Raw genomic sequence first — 17,365 nt, forward strand, 5'->3', positions numbered from 1 at the left:
GCCAAACAAATACGAAGTGAAATATTTGTTTGTTTTAGAGTGATTACGAGTATAACACAACATTGACTGATATACCCCTATTTTTGACATTTTGATGTAATATGTTTGTTTGTTTTGTTTACACATTGTTGTCAATATAAAGGAAACTATATTCGACTGGACAGCCTGTATTGGAAAGATCAGAAAAAAATATAAATTGTATTGGCCAAGTATACACCTTATATTGCATAGGCAGTTTTTATCATATTAAGTCCAATAACAGTGTAATTAATTGTTACACCGCTGCATGTTCAAAACTCGTACATCGAGGGACGAAAAACAAAATCGGAGTAACAAACTAAAACTGAGGGAAACGCATTAAATATAAAAGAATAACGACACACCATTAAAATGTAACACACACAGAAACGAACTAAGTATTTGACAAAATACGATCAGAAAACATCAACACCAAATACATGCATTTGGGATAAAAAAGAACCGTGACACGTATTATAGTAATTTATAACAGCGAAGTTAATTAATAATGAAATGTTTTGTCATTTTTCAATTTTATTTGTGTACCTTTATTGATGTACATTTAATATATATTTATCCTGTAATTGGGTGTTCTAGTATACAGACACAACCCTCAGATATCGCTATGTTGTATCTGTTTACTATACAGATATTACTGTAAAGTTCCGCCCACTGCCGGACTGAGTATTGTATGAACCTGCGTGACCTCAGAATGTGTATTGCAGTCGCATTCCAATGACGTATTAATTGCAATTTTTTAAAAGTTCTGTTTGTGTTCAAACATTTCTCTACAGTAATTAGAATCATACTAGTTTTCTAATATACACAAACAAACAACGGTCTTGTCTACGATGAACATCGATTTCAAAACTTGAATTTGTATTTGTAACAAAAACAACCATTTAAATTTCAGCATGCATGTTTAGTGAATGTAGAGTCTGAAGTGTAGGACAACTTGTACACTCCTGTTTCAAATTGGACAATGTTTTGTTGTTTGTTTTTCACTGTTAAAAATTAGTTGTTATTTTAAAATAGATAATTAATCACCTTGAGCGATGTATTATTGATGACCGTTCGATATTCTTTTTGTCTGCGAACCCGTCTTTAGCTGAATGTGTGATTACTGTTTATTAGTACTACATGGGCCTCAAGCAATTTCAAATCGGAAATAAATGCTAGACATATGTTTTTGAGTCTTTCAAAACACAAATAATATACAGAATTAATTGCAGAATAAAAACATTAACTGTTTAGTGTCTTTAAATATCAGCTGTATTTGTACTCTGCTCAAAACCTGTGTAATAGTTCGCCAAAAGCTCACAAACATCTTGTTTCCTAGCCTCGTACAAATACAGCTGAGATTTAAAGACACTAAACATTTATCATGTTTATTGTATAAATAAATAAATGATACTTGAGCAATACTATAATTCAATCAAAATTATTATGTACTGTTTTTGGTAAGGCAACACTGTAATTCAATCATAGCAAATTCGTATGTACTATTTTTGGTAAGGCTTAACTGTCATGTCGTATGACAACTAGAGAGAAAATATACAAGCGTATTAACCATGTTGTGAAAGTGTCCTGTTTATTGATGGTACATCCTACCTGAAAAGGTACAAGCAAACTAGGTGAACGTGATACATATATAAGTATTTATATCAATCAATTGCCAAACATATCTGGGATCTGAAGAAAAAAAATAGATTGTACAATACTAGTATCAAACTTTTTGTCAGGTGTTAAGGAATCCTCTGGTTTATCCATGAAATGTCATTAGAAACTTTGCCCTGTAACCCGAACTGCTCTTTTTATAATGCTGTTTATGGTTTGAATATTTATTTATTTAAAACTTAAATTAAGTTATTGTAAGATAATGGGTGTCCATGTTAAATCTGAAGAGAAACCATTTCTGCAAACAATATAGCACGTAAGCGTTTGGTCTTTACCGGAAAGATAAACACGTCAATTATGTTCGCCTTTATGAAATCATTTACCAGAAAGAGGAGACCCACTGTACACCTGCAGTTTTAACGTTTCCCAGGCGTCTAAATGATTGTCATTGAGTAGGATAAACTATAATTTATGTTTGTACTTGAGATACCTAATCACATTTCCTTAATTAATTCAGTGCTGATTATTAAGTTTGATAACACAATTTCCCGAATATTTCGTGCAATATAGCATCATAGTTTTCCAACCACTAGATGACAAGCTCAAAATCGAAACGGAAGTAAAGATTACCCTAAACCCACCAATGACGTTCACGAAAACTAATTCTGTTTGTCAGATATGCAGCCAACTCGGAGATTGTCTATCAAATAGACCAGGTGAGGGAATTTCTCGCTACATTAAAGACCTGTTGGTGACCTTCTACTGTTGTTGTTTTTTTCTTTGGTCGGGTTGTTGTCTCTTTGACACATTCCCCATTTCCATTCTCAATTTTATTCAATAACTCAAAAGCAAGGACACATAACTTTCACTTGTGTTTTTTTCTATAATTTTTTTAACAAACAGATTTCAATATTAATCATAACATCATTCAGTCAATATATATAGCAACACCATATTTTTTTATAAAATTACTAATCATAAAAATCATATACAATCAAATAGTCAAGGAGTGACCGAACCTCACACTTATTCACGCATGCGCTTAGTGCATGCGTTAATCATCAGGATTGTTCGATCACGAGTTGACTTTTAAAAAAAAATGTATAAAGAATTAATAGAACTGTTCATCTATTTTTTTAAAAAGAACAGAGAAAAAGATTAGAATCCCGTCCAATTGAGATTTAACTGTGAGTTGAGAAATATATTTTCCGAAAACATTAAGCAATGAATAATTCCATCAGATGACTCATGAATCTTCATAAAATGCTCAAAAAATCAAACGAAAGAATAACAACAAGAATGCAACTAAACGTAACAAGAAGAAACATTGAAATGCCATAAACAATTAAAAGACTGTAGAATCAAGATTATCATGTCTTTTACATATACGTAGTACGGACTAAACAGTACAAATACTCGTGTATTTACATTATTTAACTTATATACATTATTTAACTTATATACACCAGACAAAAGACTTATATCTCTATATTTCTTAAAGGAGCACTAGCTACGATATATATAAAAAAATTAAGTATATATTTTTTTAGATTAATCATTAATTAAATTGGAATAATGAAATAATAATTTGCTTTTAGCAATCAATTTTCTTTAATTTTGTTGAAATAAGCGTTTATACATAATTTTTGACTGATTTACTTGCAAGTGAAAACGTCATCATCATTCTAACCGGTATTCATGTGAACTTAACTTAACCCCCTAGCTAGAGACTGACAACGCATGCATTGTACGTGAACTGGTTATTTAAAGAAAAAAAATGTCAACAATGAAAGTGAAACTACGGTAAATCATTTGATTACTAGTTCGATCCACATAAATTATTTCTTATACGGTTAAAAACAATGAGTAACTTATATTTTTAATCTATAAATTCAAATCAAACAGACCTATAAAAATCCAATTGCACGTGCTGGTTTAACCTATTCATATCTTTATTTGTGTTTACATCGCTTATATGGTCATCTGAGGTCAAATCGATAGTTAATTAGATGGCGTCTGGATTTAAATACACACGAAACGAACCTACATTTCATCTACCCCATGCTCTGTAAACTGTTTATTTTAAACGTTTGATAGATTGGATAAATGTTTTACATTGTTATTAATCAAATATGAGAATTTGAGTCAAATTGGTGACCATGAATTTGACAGCTAGTGCCCCTTTAATATTCAAATGTATTCAAAGGTTTATTAATCAGAATGAACAATTTTATGATTTAAGAATCAGCATTTACAGCAAATAACAAATAAGATACCACTACAATCTAAACAAATATATAGCTCATTAATGTCAGAAGAGGTGTTCTTCCAACTTTGATGCAAATGGTATTAAAAGGTCAAACGGAAGTATGTTTGCATGCCTTTAATTGTCAGAAACAAATTTTTACAATTTTTGGCACTGGTTTGTAAAAAATACTCGGCCTTGGTCACAAGTCAACACCAACGTGATACCTTTACCATTTCTTTTTTTTTTCATTTGCTAATAACAATGATTAGGAAAAACAATTATTATCTAAAATCACCTTAAAACTGAATGTCCTCGAACTCCTATAGATATGTCATCATACCTGTCAACATTTGAACATTTAAATGCGATTCATGACCGGCATTGAAGAAACGCATTTCAAGTCAAAAAGCATACGAACTTCAGTTGAATTCAAGTATTAAGGGAACATTTATTTGTAAATCAAATCTTACACTTTCCTAAATAAGTTCTGATGGTGAAGTACTAAGTGAAAATAAGATAAAATTGATGTGTATATGTGTATCATTTCAAGCCTTACTGTACCCTCTATCCTAGAGTCATTCATTGTATTATTTCAACAAACAAGCTAAAGTACCTTTTTTTTTTTTATTTCTATCCAAATATTCAGCATTTATATAAAATAAAATTTTACATATTAAACAAAAATATTCACAAAACAATGTTAAAAAGTATAACGACAAAGACACACAATTATCAAGAAATAAAAAATAGCAAATGCAATGACATCTTGAGTCGTGTAAAGTGTATTCAAATAGTTATAATATCAATATTACTATTCTTATTTCTAAGTAAATTCCCTTTTTTAAAGATATCTCTCTATATATATCTTAGGTATTATAATGAAAAAAATATTTAAATTATCAGTTTAAAAGCTCACGAATCCGAGCGGAAAATGGTAATTTTCCGAATTAAGGGATTATTTAAAGGCCCGGTGGGAATTTCAACAAAAATCCAGGAAGGGGCAAAACTATCAGACGTTACCAACAGTAAAAGGGTCATTTGACAGGTATGATAGCCCCTGAATGTTGACTAAATGTTCAAAAGCATTCCTACGTGAAAATTATGTGATCAAAATAAATTCACTAGAAAATCATACTAAAACTGTAGAGCTACATGAAATAATCCACAAATTTACATGCCACTAAAAACAAATCGAACTCAAGTATCCACACTAAAATGCACTGAACAATCATATTCTCACGGAACAGTATCATAATGTTTGTAACAACAGAATGAAGCATTGGTCTTTAGGTAAACAGTCAATTGACTTTCAAAATGTACAAATATAAAAAAAACACATATATGTTTGCATCAACCTTTAACATTTATGAAGAACCTATATCTGACTCATTAATATAAAATGAAACTGCAGTTTGTAAATATCCGTTCACTGCACTTTTCACTTCAATTGAATTATGTCTGAAGGGTTGGTAGATAAATCTGTACGGTTATGTTCGTAGATGGAAATCTAAAACCCAAATCATTTAAACAACTTGTTCTTTTTCTTAACAAACAGGTGTCTATCTTTTCTCTGTACTTTCACTTTCTCTGTACTTTCACTTTCTCTGTATTTTCACTTTCTCTGTATTTTCACTTTCTCTGTACTTTCACTTTCACTGTTGTTGTACATCTACTTGTCGTGGTGTGTTAACGTGTTGATTATTTCTAGGTAGTTCTTCTGTAGACGTATTTTATAAGCGGGAACATCTGGTAGTTCTAAAATAATGTAATAAATGTGTTATTAATAAAAATATTCAGTAACATGTTTTCGTACTGTCTTTTCATTCACTACTTTACCAATAGCTTCCAGGATAAATCCATACATTAATTAAACAATCAATTTTTGAGAGGAACATTTGCGCTTTCTAGCAAACTGGTAGAATACCTTACCTAACAATGACTTTATGGTTCAGCTAACAAGCAAGCTAACCAAAGATATAACCTTAAGCTACATACTCATTGAAACCGGCTGTTATAGTATTTATCTGATAATGCATAATGAAAAAAGTTTCTTTTAATCAATAATAATTTTAAACCATTTACAAATGTCATGTCATATAGTTAAAGTAATATGCCATCAAAGAAAGCATTTAGTAGTTTCAATAATAATCATGTTTCAGTTTTGATAAACCTAATTATTTTTTGTATTTTATGAAGATGAAATCTACTGGTGTCTTTTCATTCATTTTATTATATCAATGTGAATTTGATGATACTGTTGTACAAGTGAGAGATTTAGTGCTATAAAACCAGGTTCAGTCCACCATTTTCTAAATTTGAAAATACCTGTATCAAGTCAGGAAAACTATAGTTGTTGTCAATTCGTTTGATGTGTTTTGTCATTTGATTTTGCCATGTGATTAGTGACTGTTCGATTGAAATTGGACTTCAGTAATTTTGTGATTTCACTCAATAAAATAAAAATCATCAACTATTAATCTATCAAAATCGGAAATATTGAAAATATTGATGGTAATTAAAAAGTTGTAATCAACAATTTATTTGTGCTCTCTCCATTGTCTTGACCTATCTAGGATTTTTTTTTATGATTATAGCTACAAGTCTATCAGTCAACAAATCTTTTCTACCTTCTTATAATGCGAAATACTCAATAGTAAGATTTATTTGTGAACAACAGTTGTTGCTAGAAAAAAAACCAATAGTTGAGACCACCATACAAATGAAAAGGGTAGAATAAGTATAAAAAAGAAGATGTGGTATGATTGCCAATGAGACAACTATCCACAAGTGACAAAAAAATGACAGACATAAACAACTATAGGTCACCGTACGGCCTTCAACAATGAGCAAAGCCCATACCGCATAGTCAGGTATAAAAGGCCCCGATATGACAATGTAAAACAATTCAAACGAGAAAAATAACCGCCTTATTTGTATAAAAAAATGAACGAAAAACAAATATGTAACATATACATTAATACTGTGGGGGGAGGTAACATGTGGACATAGAAGCATTCTTGATGCAGTAGCACTTATTATTAATAAGTGCACATGATTCCCTTTTAAAGTTGTACATTTGTTGTCCTTACAATAAGGGAGCAGTAAGACCTAAAGAGCTGTAAATTACACTTTTTTTCTGTAAATATGCCTCAGATAATGCATTGTACCATGAACAGATATTACACATTAAAAACGTCGAGTTGATTTAATTTTTTTTTCCGTTTCACAAATGATATCGGATATGTTCCTTACGTCGTAACTACAATCCCCTTCTCTTTCATGAATGTGACCTGCCAAATAAGACTATTTACCGGATTTGATATCACATAAGCAACACGATGGGTGCCACATGTGGAGCAGGATATGCTTACCCTTCTGGAGCACCTGAGATCACCCCTAGATTTTGGTGGGGTTCGTGTTGTTTATTCTTTGGTTTTCTATGTTGTGTCATGTGTACTATTGTTTGTATGTTTGCCTTTTTCATTTTAAGCCATGGCGTTGTCAGTTTGTTTTAGATTTATGAGTTTGACTGTCCCTTTGGTATATTTCGTCCCTCTTTTGAAATGAAAAATACCAAATTTTGTAAAGTATTTATCAACTCATGATTTACATATATTTCCCCTTATTTTAGCATTGTTATGAGCGTAACAAAAAACAATATTAGGTACCTTAGCTATATTTTTCTATTCACAATTTGTTCAATGTCCTTTTGATGCGACTGGATCACATATTTAAGATCAAGGACAAAATGAGATTCTTTTTAATCAGTGTCAAAATGTCAATTATGCACAAGCATGCACCATTATTTATACAAATAAATAACTATCCCAACAATGTCAAAATGTTAAATATAGACTTACGATTGTTTTTATAATATTGCATATTCTTACAAAAACAAAATATAGACAAATTACGGACCAAAATATTAATAGGCAATTTATTTTTTGATACTGACTCCATCAGCTGGAATAACTACTCTCTCCATAGTGAGTGGCTTGATATGTTTGTTAACAGAATAAGTTGAAATAACAAAATGTGATATACTGGTGGCAAAGTGCTATCAGTAGGAGTGACATACAGGTTGTCATACGGAGTGACGGACTTTCGAATCATGATACGCTTTGCAAGTTGTTGTGTATGGTATAATAGTACAGTTGCTAGGTTTATTACAGCTATTTCTACTTTCGATAAAAGAGTCATATGCACACCAGGATCTATCTCTTTTAATGTACGATAACACATACAGATCTTACCTGTTTTAGTGGTTGGTGGCACTGATCTTGATGAATCAGACTTCAATTTTTGTGCTATATCTTTATACCCACTATTTTGCATTAGAATATCAATACAAACAGATTTATTGGGCTCTCCCCTTTTGATTACTATATCTAGCATGGTGTTTTCCTGGTTAGTACTTTGTTCAATGCTTCGTCTGTCGTCCACTGATATCACTAACTGTGTAATCATTTGATCTAAGATATCACTGAAGTCTACTTTGGTATCTACAATTGTATAACATAACACTCTGAACATGAATAATATATACAATAGACAATTTAAATGAGAAGATGTGGTCATCAGTGTTATGAGACATTACTATTCATCGACCAAAGGACAAAACAATTATAGGTCATTGAAAGGCTTAAAATAATGAGCACAACAGAAAGCTGTAGAAGGCCTTAATATCAGACGATGTGAAACAATTCAAAAGAGGAAAACACAAATGCCCTATAGTTACACTCAAATTAAACAAAAACACTAGAAACAAGTGAAACTGTGAGGTACTGCTCAGTGATGATACCACCGCTGCAAGTGGATAATCTTAACTATAAAAATATGTAGGTGTTCATTTAACAGGAAGCTTTTGAGAGAAGAAATCTGTAAATGCATCAACCCTGAAACCAAATTTCAGAAACGCTTGTTAAGTAGTTCCTGAGATAAAAAACATTAAGGAAAATTTCAACTTGGATGTGTAAAATGATGGAAAGTTTTGATAAACAGAAATTTGTTGAGTGCTGAATATGAAAAAGCATGACACGGTATAACTGATTTATACAAACCCTGAAACAAAATTTAAGATATCCTGAGACAAATGGGACAAAACTTTTAAGTTTGGATGTCATGTGTAACATGATGTAAGTGTTTATAAATTTTTGACGTATTGTACATGTTCTCAAAATACAAAAAAAACCACCAAAGGCTTACAAAAATAAAATACAAAATATATCACTTACCTTGACTCGTATGTTCCTGTAGAATAAAAAGTGAAATATTTTAGAATATGAGTAAAATTAGTTAATAATTTATTTGTATACCAAACTTTACATCATTGAATGAAAGATTGTGGTTAATTTAAAAAAACACAACACAAGTGGTCAATTGAGAAACATTTGTAGTTCGGATGGATGAAATTTAGAACGAGTTGTTTTCATTTTATTGTAGAATTTCTTGTCTAATCTTATTGCCATGTATTCCTTACAGATATAATCAATAGATAGCAACCATTGTATTCATTCACATTTTTTTTTAGAATTTATTTACACCTTTTGATTGGTATGTATCATTTGTGTTGTTGTGTTGCTGTCTGATTGAAATACCTCTTCATATATTAAGCTTCTTATGTTGTTGTTGTGCTTTTGATGTAACAATATGATAGACAGGTTTTTTTATATTAATTTTCAGGGCCGATGTTCACATGTTGTTTCAATTATACAGGTTTAAACAAGTTGTAGTCTTCGCTGGTAGATTAATGCGCTTCCCTATTGACTGTCAGTGATTGCATTTGATTCTCATTTGTCATGTCATTTTCTACACTCTGCTGAATCTGATTGCTTATAATAGATGCATTGGTAGGAAAGTTAATATTGATAATTTATTGTACAAACTCTTTTCTACAAAATATTACCTTATTGCTGGTCAACAAAAATAGTTCGAAATAAAGAAAGCCATGCTAAATATATTTAAAAAGAGATGTCATAGAATTGCTGTTCAACAACTGTAAATATTTTTTACAGCTCTTGTAAAGATATTGAACAGAATTGAAAGACGTGATACATATTAGAGAAAAATATTGAATGATAGTTGTTTCTCCCCATTGAACAGAACAGGACATGCAATAATTATTGTATTTTGTATCTATAATTGCATACTAAAACATTCTTCATTATCTAGCAATAATGACAGCTTTTTGCAATATATTATGATAATATCTTCTTACAGGATACAGGTTCTTACTTTTTTGGAAATAATTTGAGTTCGACTTGTGCTTTCTGTGTCAGATTTAAATCCTGAGGCAGCTTCATAACTTTTTAGTGGCTGAAATGATTAACAAAATGTAAGTCAAATGGTCACCATTGTCAGCATTAGAAACCACAATGTCAAAACAAATCATAATACAGTGCACGTGTAAGTATAAACATCGAGGGAATATCAAATGTATCAATGTGACAATATACTCCAGTGTATATTTTCATGTTTGGTAAAACAGGCTTACAGTAAAATTAAAAAATATTTAAAACAGTTAAATTTCTAAGCACTTTTTTAATGTGATTACGTTGACCTTATATAACAAGTAATAGAAAATAAGTTTTTTATGTATATAATTAGGATAGATGTTCACATTTGGAACCAATTACACAATTTTAAGTAATGTATCGTATTAGCTGGTTGATTAACATGGGTTTCCACTGATTTATGTTGATTGCATGCACCCTTATGAAACTGAATTGTTTGCCGCAAACTTGCAGCAGACTTGCTGTAAGCTTGCGGCAAACAGAAAGTTTGCAGGAACACAGAAAAAATTGTTTGCAGATGTTTGCCGCTAGCTGCAAACTTCCGGCAAACATTGCGGCAAGTTTGCAGAAACATCAATGTTTGCCAAAAGATTGCCAGAAAGTTTAAAATAAGAAAGAATGTTTGCCGCAAGATTGCAGAAAACTTTGACCATTCAATATGTTTGCCGCAAGATTGCAGAAAACTTTGACCATTCTATATGTTTGCCAGAACATTGCAGGAATTACACAATATTGACTGGGCATGCCTAGTTGGCACTTCCTGGATGCTAACAATTTGAAATTGTGGCTAGGTCATGTTGGTTGTTTTTGGAAATGCATTTCACATATAAGAGATCAAGAATTAAGGCATTTTGGTTCAATAATATGGGATAATCAGTATGTAACTGTGTAAGTACAAATGATTCATGGAACTGCATGTTTTGATAAAATAATTAATGTTATCATCATACATAATTAAGTAAGCAACTATATATACATGTATGTGTGATTGAAAAACTTACTTTAAGCTATTATATGTTGGAATTTGTTACTGATGTACTGCACCATCATGATCATGTTTATTAAGATTAAGTTAAATTCTGTAATGCAATTATACCTAGCTTTATACTCAATACATATTGAGATTTTACCTTTATCAGTTTTTAATACAGGTATATTATGTCATTTGAGAATGACTCCTGTCCCTTTTTCAAAACTCAAATGCATGTATGTATTTCCTCACATCTAATGAGTTTGCAAGAATTCTTTCAATGACTGTTTCTATAAAGACAGGAATTGACTTTTTTAAAATGTTACTGTGTAATTTGAAAGAGAATAAATTGAATGTGTCTACACACATGACATTGGTATATGTGTAGTTCCTGCAAGTTTGCCACAAAAATTTGCAGCAAACAATTGCCGCAAGCTTGCGGCAAATCTAATTTGCATAATTGTGTTTACCGCAAGCTTGCCGCAGACTTCATTTGCATGGTAAAACGTTTGCTGCAAGCTTGTGGCAATGTTTGCGGCAAACTTGCGGCAAATGTTTGCCGCAGGGCTTATTTTTCGGTAAGGGTGGGAATCATAACTTTAAAGTCATTTTCCACAATCTGGTTGTAGAATAAATGCTTCAGAATACTATTTTGTTTTGGCCTAGAGTCCTAAATAAGATATTTAGACCATTGTTCTGTATTGTAACAGCATCTTACATTTTCTGGAATAATGCTGGTTTGAGTGATGACTTCTTTGTTAGATGTCAATCCTGTTGCAACTTCTAAATTCTTAGGTTGCTGAAAAGAATTACAAAATATAGGTTAATTGTTATACAGTGTCTGCAGTAGAAACCACCACCTGAACACGTTTAACAATACAACGTGCAAACATAAAAGGAATATCAAATGTAAAAGTTTTCTCCAGTTTTTCTTTACACGTTGTTATTTTATTATGAGAACGAGAGTATAAGATAATGTTATCAAAGGCTATTCTACCACAGTAACTGTGAACATTATTTGATTTTTTTTTAAAATAACAATTACTTTAAAAGAGTTATTATTTATCTTATAATCCACCAAATTAAAAACAATTATAGAATATGTATATAATGCTGATTTGAGTTGTGCCTTCTCTGTCAAACGTCAATCTTGTAACAGCTTCGAAACTTTTTGGCAGCTTTAATGATTAACAAAATATAAATACATGTTCACAATTGTTTACATTAAAAACGACAATGTCAAAATATTCAATATCACAAAAATAAAATTGAGAAAGGAAATGGTGAATATGTCAAAGCGACAACCACCCAATCATAGAGACACATTTGTAATTTGAAGCATAGAAACAAATATCAATGGAACAATATTCTCAAGTGTAATTTCACAGGTTTTAAAATGTGAGGGACCAGAGGGAACAAGATTGTTTCCTGCTGATACTATCCTACATTAGCAGTGTACACATTATTTGAAATTAAATTGAAACCTGACAAGGACTTTACAATTGTTTGAGTTGATCTTATATTACAAGTTATGAAACATGAATAGATTGGATATTTATATATTAATTAAAAAGACAATACAGATGCTTAAATATGGAACTAATTGCACAATTTTATTTAGAAAATAAATCACAAAAAGAATGAAATTTCGGGGAAAATTATCAACGGAATATCCCTTATCAAATGGCAAAATCAAAAGTTCTAACTCAACAACTGTCATATTCCTGACTTGGTACAGGCATTTTTCTATGCAAAAATGGTGAACTAAACCAGGTTGAAATGCTAGCCGTATACAATTCAGAATCTGGTTCACTTTAGTGTTACAGCTGCTAACCTTTTCCTGAATTATGTTGGTCCCAGTGGTGTCTTCTATGACAGAAGTCAATCCTGAGCTAGCTTCAAAACTTTTGTATGGCTGAAATGATTTACAAAAATATAAGTAAAATATTTACTAATGTCTATATAAGAAACCACGATGTCACCACATTTAAAATCATATCACGATATATGTTTAATCAAAGAAGAAATATCAAGTCATATGTTTATTTACATAAAAATTAAAATTAAGAATGGAAATGGGGAAAAGAGACAACAACCCCACCATAGAAAAAAACAACAGCAGAAGGTCACCAAAAGGTCTTCAATGTAGCGATAAATTCCTGCACCCGGAGGCGTCCTTCAGCTGGCCCCCAAACAAATATATACTATTTCAGTGATAATGAACACCATACTAATTTCCAAATTGTACACAAGAAATTAAATTAAAATGATACAAGACTAACACACAGTCAGGGGCATTACTTAAACAAGTAACAATTAAAATTACCTATACAAGTAATGTTGAAAACGAGGCTATTTTAAATATTACTTGTATAAGTACCTTTAATGATTATTTATTTTATAGGTGTCCAATAATACAGATTTTACTAGCTTTAACAATTTTTCACAGTCATGTGGGCATTTTTCTCATGATATATCAAATCTAATCCTTTTGAAACACAAGTTAACTTTCTGACGCACTTATCTTTCATACCGACACTTCTGGGTCAAAGATTGGTCTCTTGGGACTATTAAATTATCATTTTCCTCCAAAGTCTTGAAGGCAGACTGATATAAATAGATGGATACTTGAGAATTGATTAAGACTTGAAGTTATTTATAATTTGTAACCCAAATCAAGTACACATGTGCCTGAATTAGGTTTTATTACTATTTTTTTCAAAAATGTATAAAATAACTTATTCAAGTAATATTTTTGTCATTATTTTGTAAAGTAATCCTTCATCTCTATACTCCTCTCAAATATAATAAATTCTTTATTTATGATATAAAATACTGTAAAAACTCATAAAAACTACATTTTTTTCTATGCTTCTATTGAAATTTAAAATAACTCTATTAAGTAATTTTATTATTTTTAAAAACAAAAATTACTTAAATAAGTAATTAAAAAAAATTACTTGTTTAAGTAACGCCCCTGACTGACAAAGGCAAGAGGGCCAGGCTCCTGACTTGGGACAGGCGCAAACATGCATGTTTTGATATGAAAATTACATGAAGAATGAGAGTGTAAAAACAATGTTCAACAGTGTCTGCCACCATTATTTAAAATACAATCGTTAAATAGCCAATGATTTTCCAAGAGTTTTTGTTTATCTTTAATTATAACTAATATAATTAATATACTGTACAGATGTCTTTATGAATAATCTATTGCATATTTTTTAATAAGTTATCGTCTTTTCTGGTAGATAACCTAGGGTTCTCCTTGATTTCTTGTGATTGCATGGGAACATCAACTAACATGTATAGTCATTTTCCAAACTATGCAGATTCTGACTTCCGTTACAGGATGGCAGAATACAAGCTTTAGAATGCCTGGATATCAAATACTTAAAATATGTCTAATATAATGTTACAGCTTCTTACTATTTCCCGAATAATGTCCCTCTGAGTGGCACCTTCTTTGTCAGGTGTCAACTCTGTGGCAGGTGGCTGAAACAAGATTATATATAAGTAAATGATTCACCAACGCCAGAACCTTAATTACTAAAGCATAGCACATAGTGCAATCTTATATAGAAAATAAAACATGATATTTTTGGATGGCTAAAAAGGTACCAAAAAAAAAGAATGTGCACAATTGTCTGCATTTTACACCTCAACATCAACACATTTAAAATAATAGTGCAATTATCAAAGAAATATGAAATGTAACAGTTTACTCCAGTCTTTCATCACATGTTTTTATTTTTATATGTGAAGAACGAGAGTGTAAATACAATGTAATCAGAGAATATTCTATTACAGTTACTGTGAACATTATTTGAAAAAGATTTGTAAAATATCTAATGACTTTAATAGTGTTATTATTTATCTTATAATCCACTTAATTAAATAAAAATAGTTTCTGTTACTGTAATCAAGATACAAGACAACACATTCTTTTTTTAACCAATTGGACAATTTCAAGTTACTATTAGCTGTGGTACAACATCTTCGAAGGTTTCCATTGATCTATCCTGATCTCAACTATAGAATCATTTTTTTTAAACTATGCAGAGTTTAAATACCTAAACTAAAGGGTAGGTGGACATTTTCAAAAAGCAGATATAATTTTGCCTGTGTTTCCTTATAAAATACATAAACGATGTTTACTAAAATGTTTTATATTCTTACGTTAAATGGAAAAATCTTGGTCTGAGTGGGACAGTCTATGTCAGATGTCAATGCTGTGACAGCTTCAATATTCTTTGGCAGCTAATACGATTTAAAAAATATAAATATATGTTCACCATTGTTTACTTTTAAAACAAAAATGTCAAAATATTATATATCATATCAAAACACATTTGTAGTTTCAAGCATAGAAAGAATATCAAATGTAACAATGTACATGTACACTTTCACAGGTTTTAAAATGTGAGGAACCAGAGAAAATACGATTGCTTTCTGTAGGTAATAACCTACAGCAGCAGTGTAAACAATATATTTGAAATTTAATTGAAAGTTAAAAATAATATTTACAGTACAAATGTCTATATTTATAATAGGTTGCACATTTTTAAGTAAGTAATCGTCTGTTCTGGTAGATGAACTAGGGTTTTCTTTTATTTTTGGGGATTGCATGGAAATTTTAACTATAAAATGTATATTTTTTTTCCAAATTATGCAGATTCTGACTTTTTTCACAGGATGGCATAATAAAAAATTTAAAAAGATATTTTCTCTTTCCTGGACACCATTATTAAGGAGTCTCGCTACTAGGTTTCAAAATAACAAGCTTTTCATAACACCAGTATATATTGAAAGGGGATTATTGAGGGGAGCAAAAGATAAAAACTGTAATCGGTCAATGTGCTTGTTGTCGGGATATTAGCCATTTAAACATATTGAATTTTGGACGCAAAACGTTATCTCTTTACTTTTTATAGCTATATCATTGACAAATTTGAGTGCTCAAAAACCCTTAAAAAATAAGCAGGATTTTATAAGAATTTAACAGATGGCTTATAATAATAAACGTAAAAATTTAATAAAAAGAAAAATGAGGTCAATGGCAAATTATTTAAAAGCATTCAAATGGATTAAACAAGAGAAGAGGATTCCGAAAATCTGACAAAAAACAAAAAAACATGAGAAGCGAACATCCTTAAATACTTGAAAGATGTCTAATACAATGTTACATGCAAAGCTCTGATTTCTTTCACGGATTTGGCTTTATTTTTTGGACCTTTTGGATTATAGCTCTTCATCTTTTATATAAGCTTTGTATATCAAATATTTTGGCCACAAGCATCACTGAAGAGACATGTATTGTCAAAATGCGCATCTTGTGCAAGAAAATTGGTACCGTTAATTTTATTACAGCTTCTTACATTTTCTGGTAAAATGTTGGTCTGATTGTTGCCTTTTTCGTCAGTTATCAATACTGCGCCAACTTCTAAATTGACTCTTTTAGGTGGCTGAATAAATTACAAATATGTGATTAATGTTCTTGAGCATTTGAAACCTGAACCGTGAGTTTTTTTTTATGTATTTGAAGTGTTTTCTTGAATTACAATTAAATGGTACACTCAAAACCGAAATTATCAAGAGTTTTTTTTAATGCTATCAAGGTAGAAAACTAATCCGTACATTTCATATTGCCTAATAAGTGTAGTTTCAATTTCTCAACTTCTCTTTTGGCCTAATTCAAAAATAACAAACAAAAAATATTTTTTTGTCAATTTTCAATTAAGTTGAAATATTTTTTCTTTGGTAGTATTTGGTTGTATGTTCATTGAATATGGTAAATACATAAAAAAAATAACAACAAAAAGTTGCAACGTTTATTTGACAGGATATAACCAGAAAAATATATTTAATATAATCACATTGTAAGAGTGATCACTGTAGTGGGCATACACTAAATCATATTAAAATATCAATGATTAAAAATAGCATTATTTTATTGCACTCCTCAGACACTTACTATATACAAAAATAGAACAATATTGTATGAAATATAGAATATAAATTCAAGTTTTATATAATATAATCAAATCAAAAGATGTTCCTTTCATTTTAATGTTGATTCTTTGTTTTATTAAATTTGTAATTTTGTGTTACAAACACACCAATCTTTTCATTTTGTTTTATCAACAAATTTAGTTTTTCTAATCAAAAACGTAAATAATTGCCAAAATATCTAAAACTAACTTCGTTTTTGTTGTAAAA

At 30.4% G+C, this 17,365-nt stretch overlaps 1 protein-coding gene across 1 annotated transcript in view; it reads right to left on the bottom strand.

The window, feature by feature from the left end:
- Positions 1-5,552: 5,552 nt before the first annotated feature.
- LOC134699914 (uncharacterized) overlaps positions 5,553-17,365 on the bottom strand; it is a 72,996-nt gene continuing 61,183 nt past the window's right edge. Inside the window, exons 12-20 of the mRNA XM_063561311.1 lie at positions 16,525-16,611; positions 15,326-15,406; positions 14,576-14,641; positions 12,981-13,061; positions 11,865-11,945; positions 10,118-10,198; positions 9,118-9,133; positions 8,137-8,385; positions 5,553-5,638 (exon numbers count right to left, since the gene is read on the bottom strand). Of these exons, the coding sequence (XP_063417381.1) occupies positions 5,553-5,638; positions 8,137-8,385; positions 9,118-9,133; positions 10,118-10,198; positions 11,865-11,945; positions 12,981-13,061; positions 14,576-14,641; positions 15,326-15,406; positions 16,525-16,611 (828 nt within the window). The remainder of the gene's footprint in view (positions 5,639-8,136; positions 8,386-9,117; positions 9,134-10,117; positions 10,199-11,864; positions 11,946-12,980; positions 13,062-14,575; positions 14,642-15,325; positions 15,407-16,524; positions 16,612-17,365) is intronic.

The sequence above is a fragment of the Mytilus trossulus genome, unplaced genomic scaffold, assembly GCF_036588685.1.
Source record: "Mytilus trossulus isolate FHL-02 unplaced genomic scaffold, PNRI_Mtr1.1.1.hap1 h1tg000103l__unscaffolded, whole genome shotgun sequence".
In the NCBI taxonomy this organism is placed as follows: Eukaryota; Metazoa; Mollusca; class Bivalvia; order Mytilida; family Mytilidae; genus Mytilus; species Mytilus trossulus.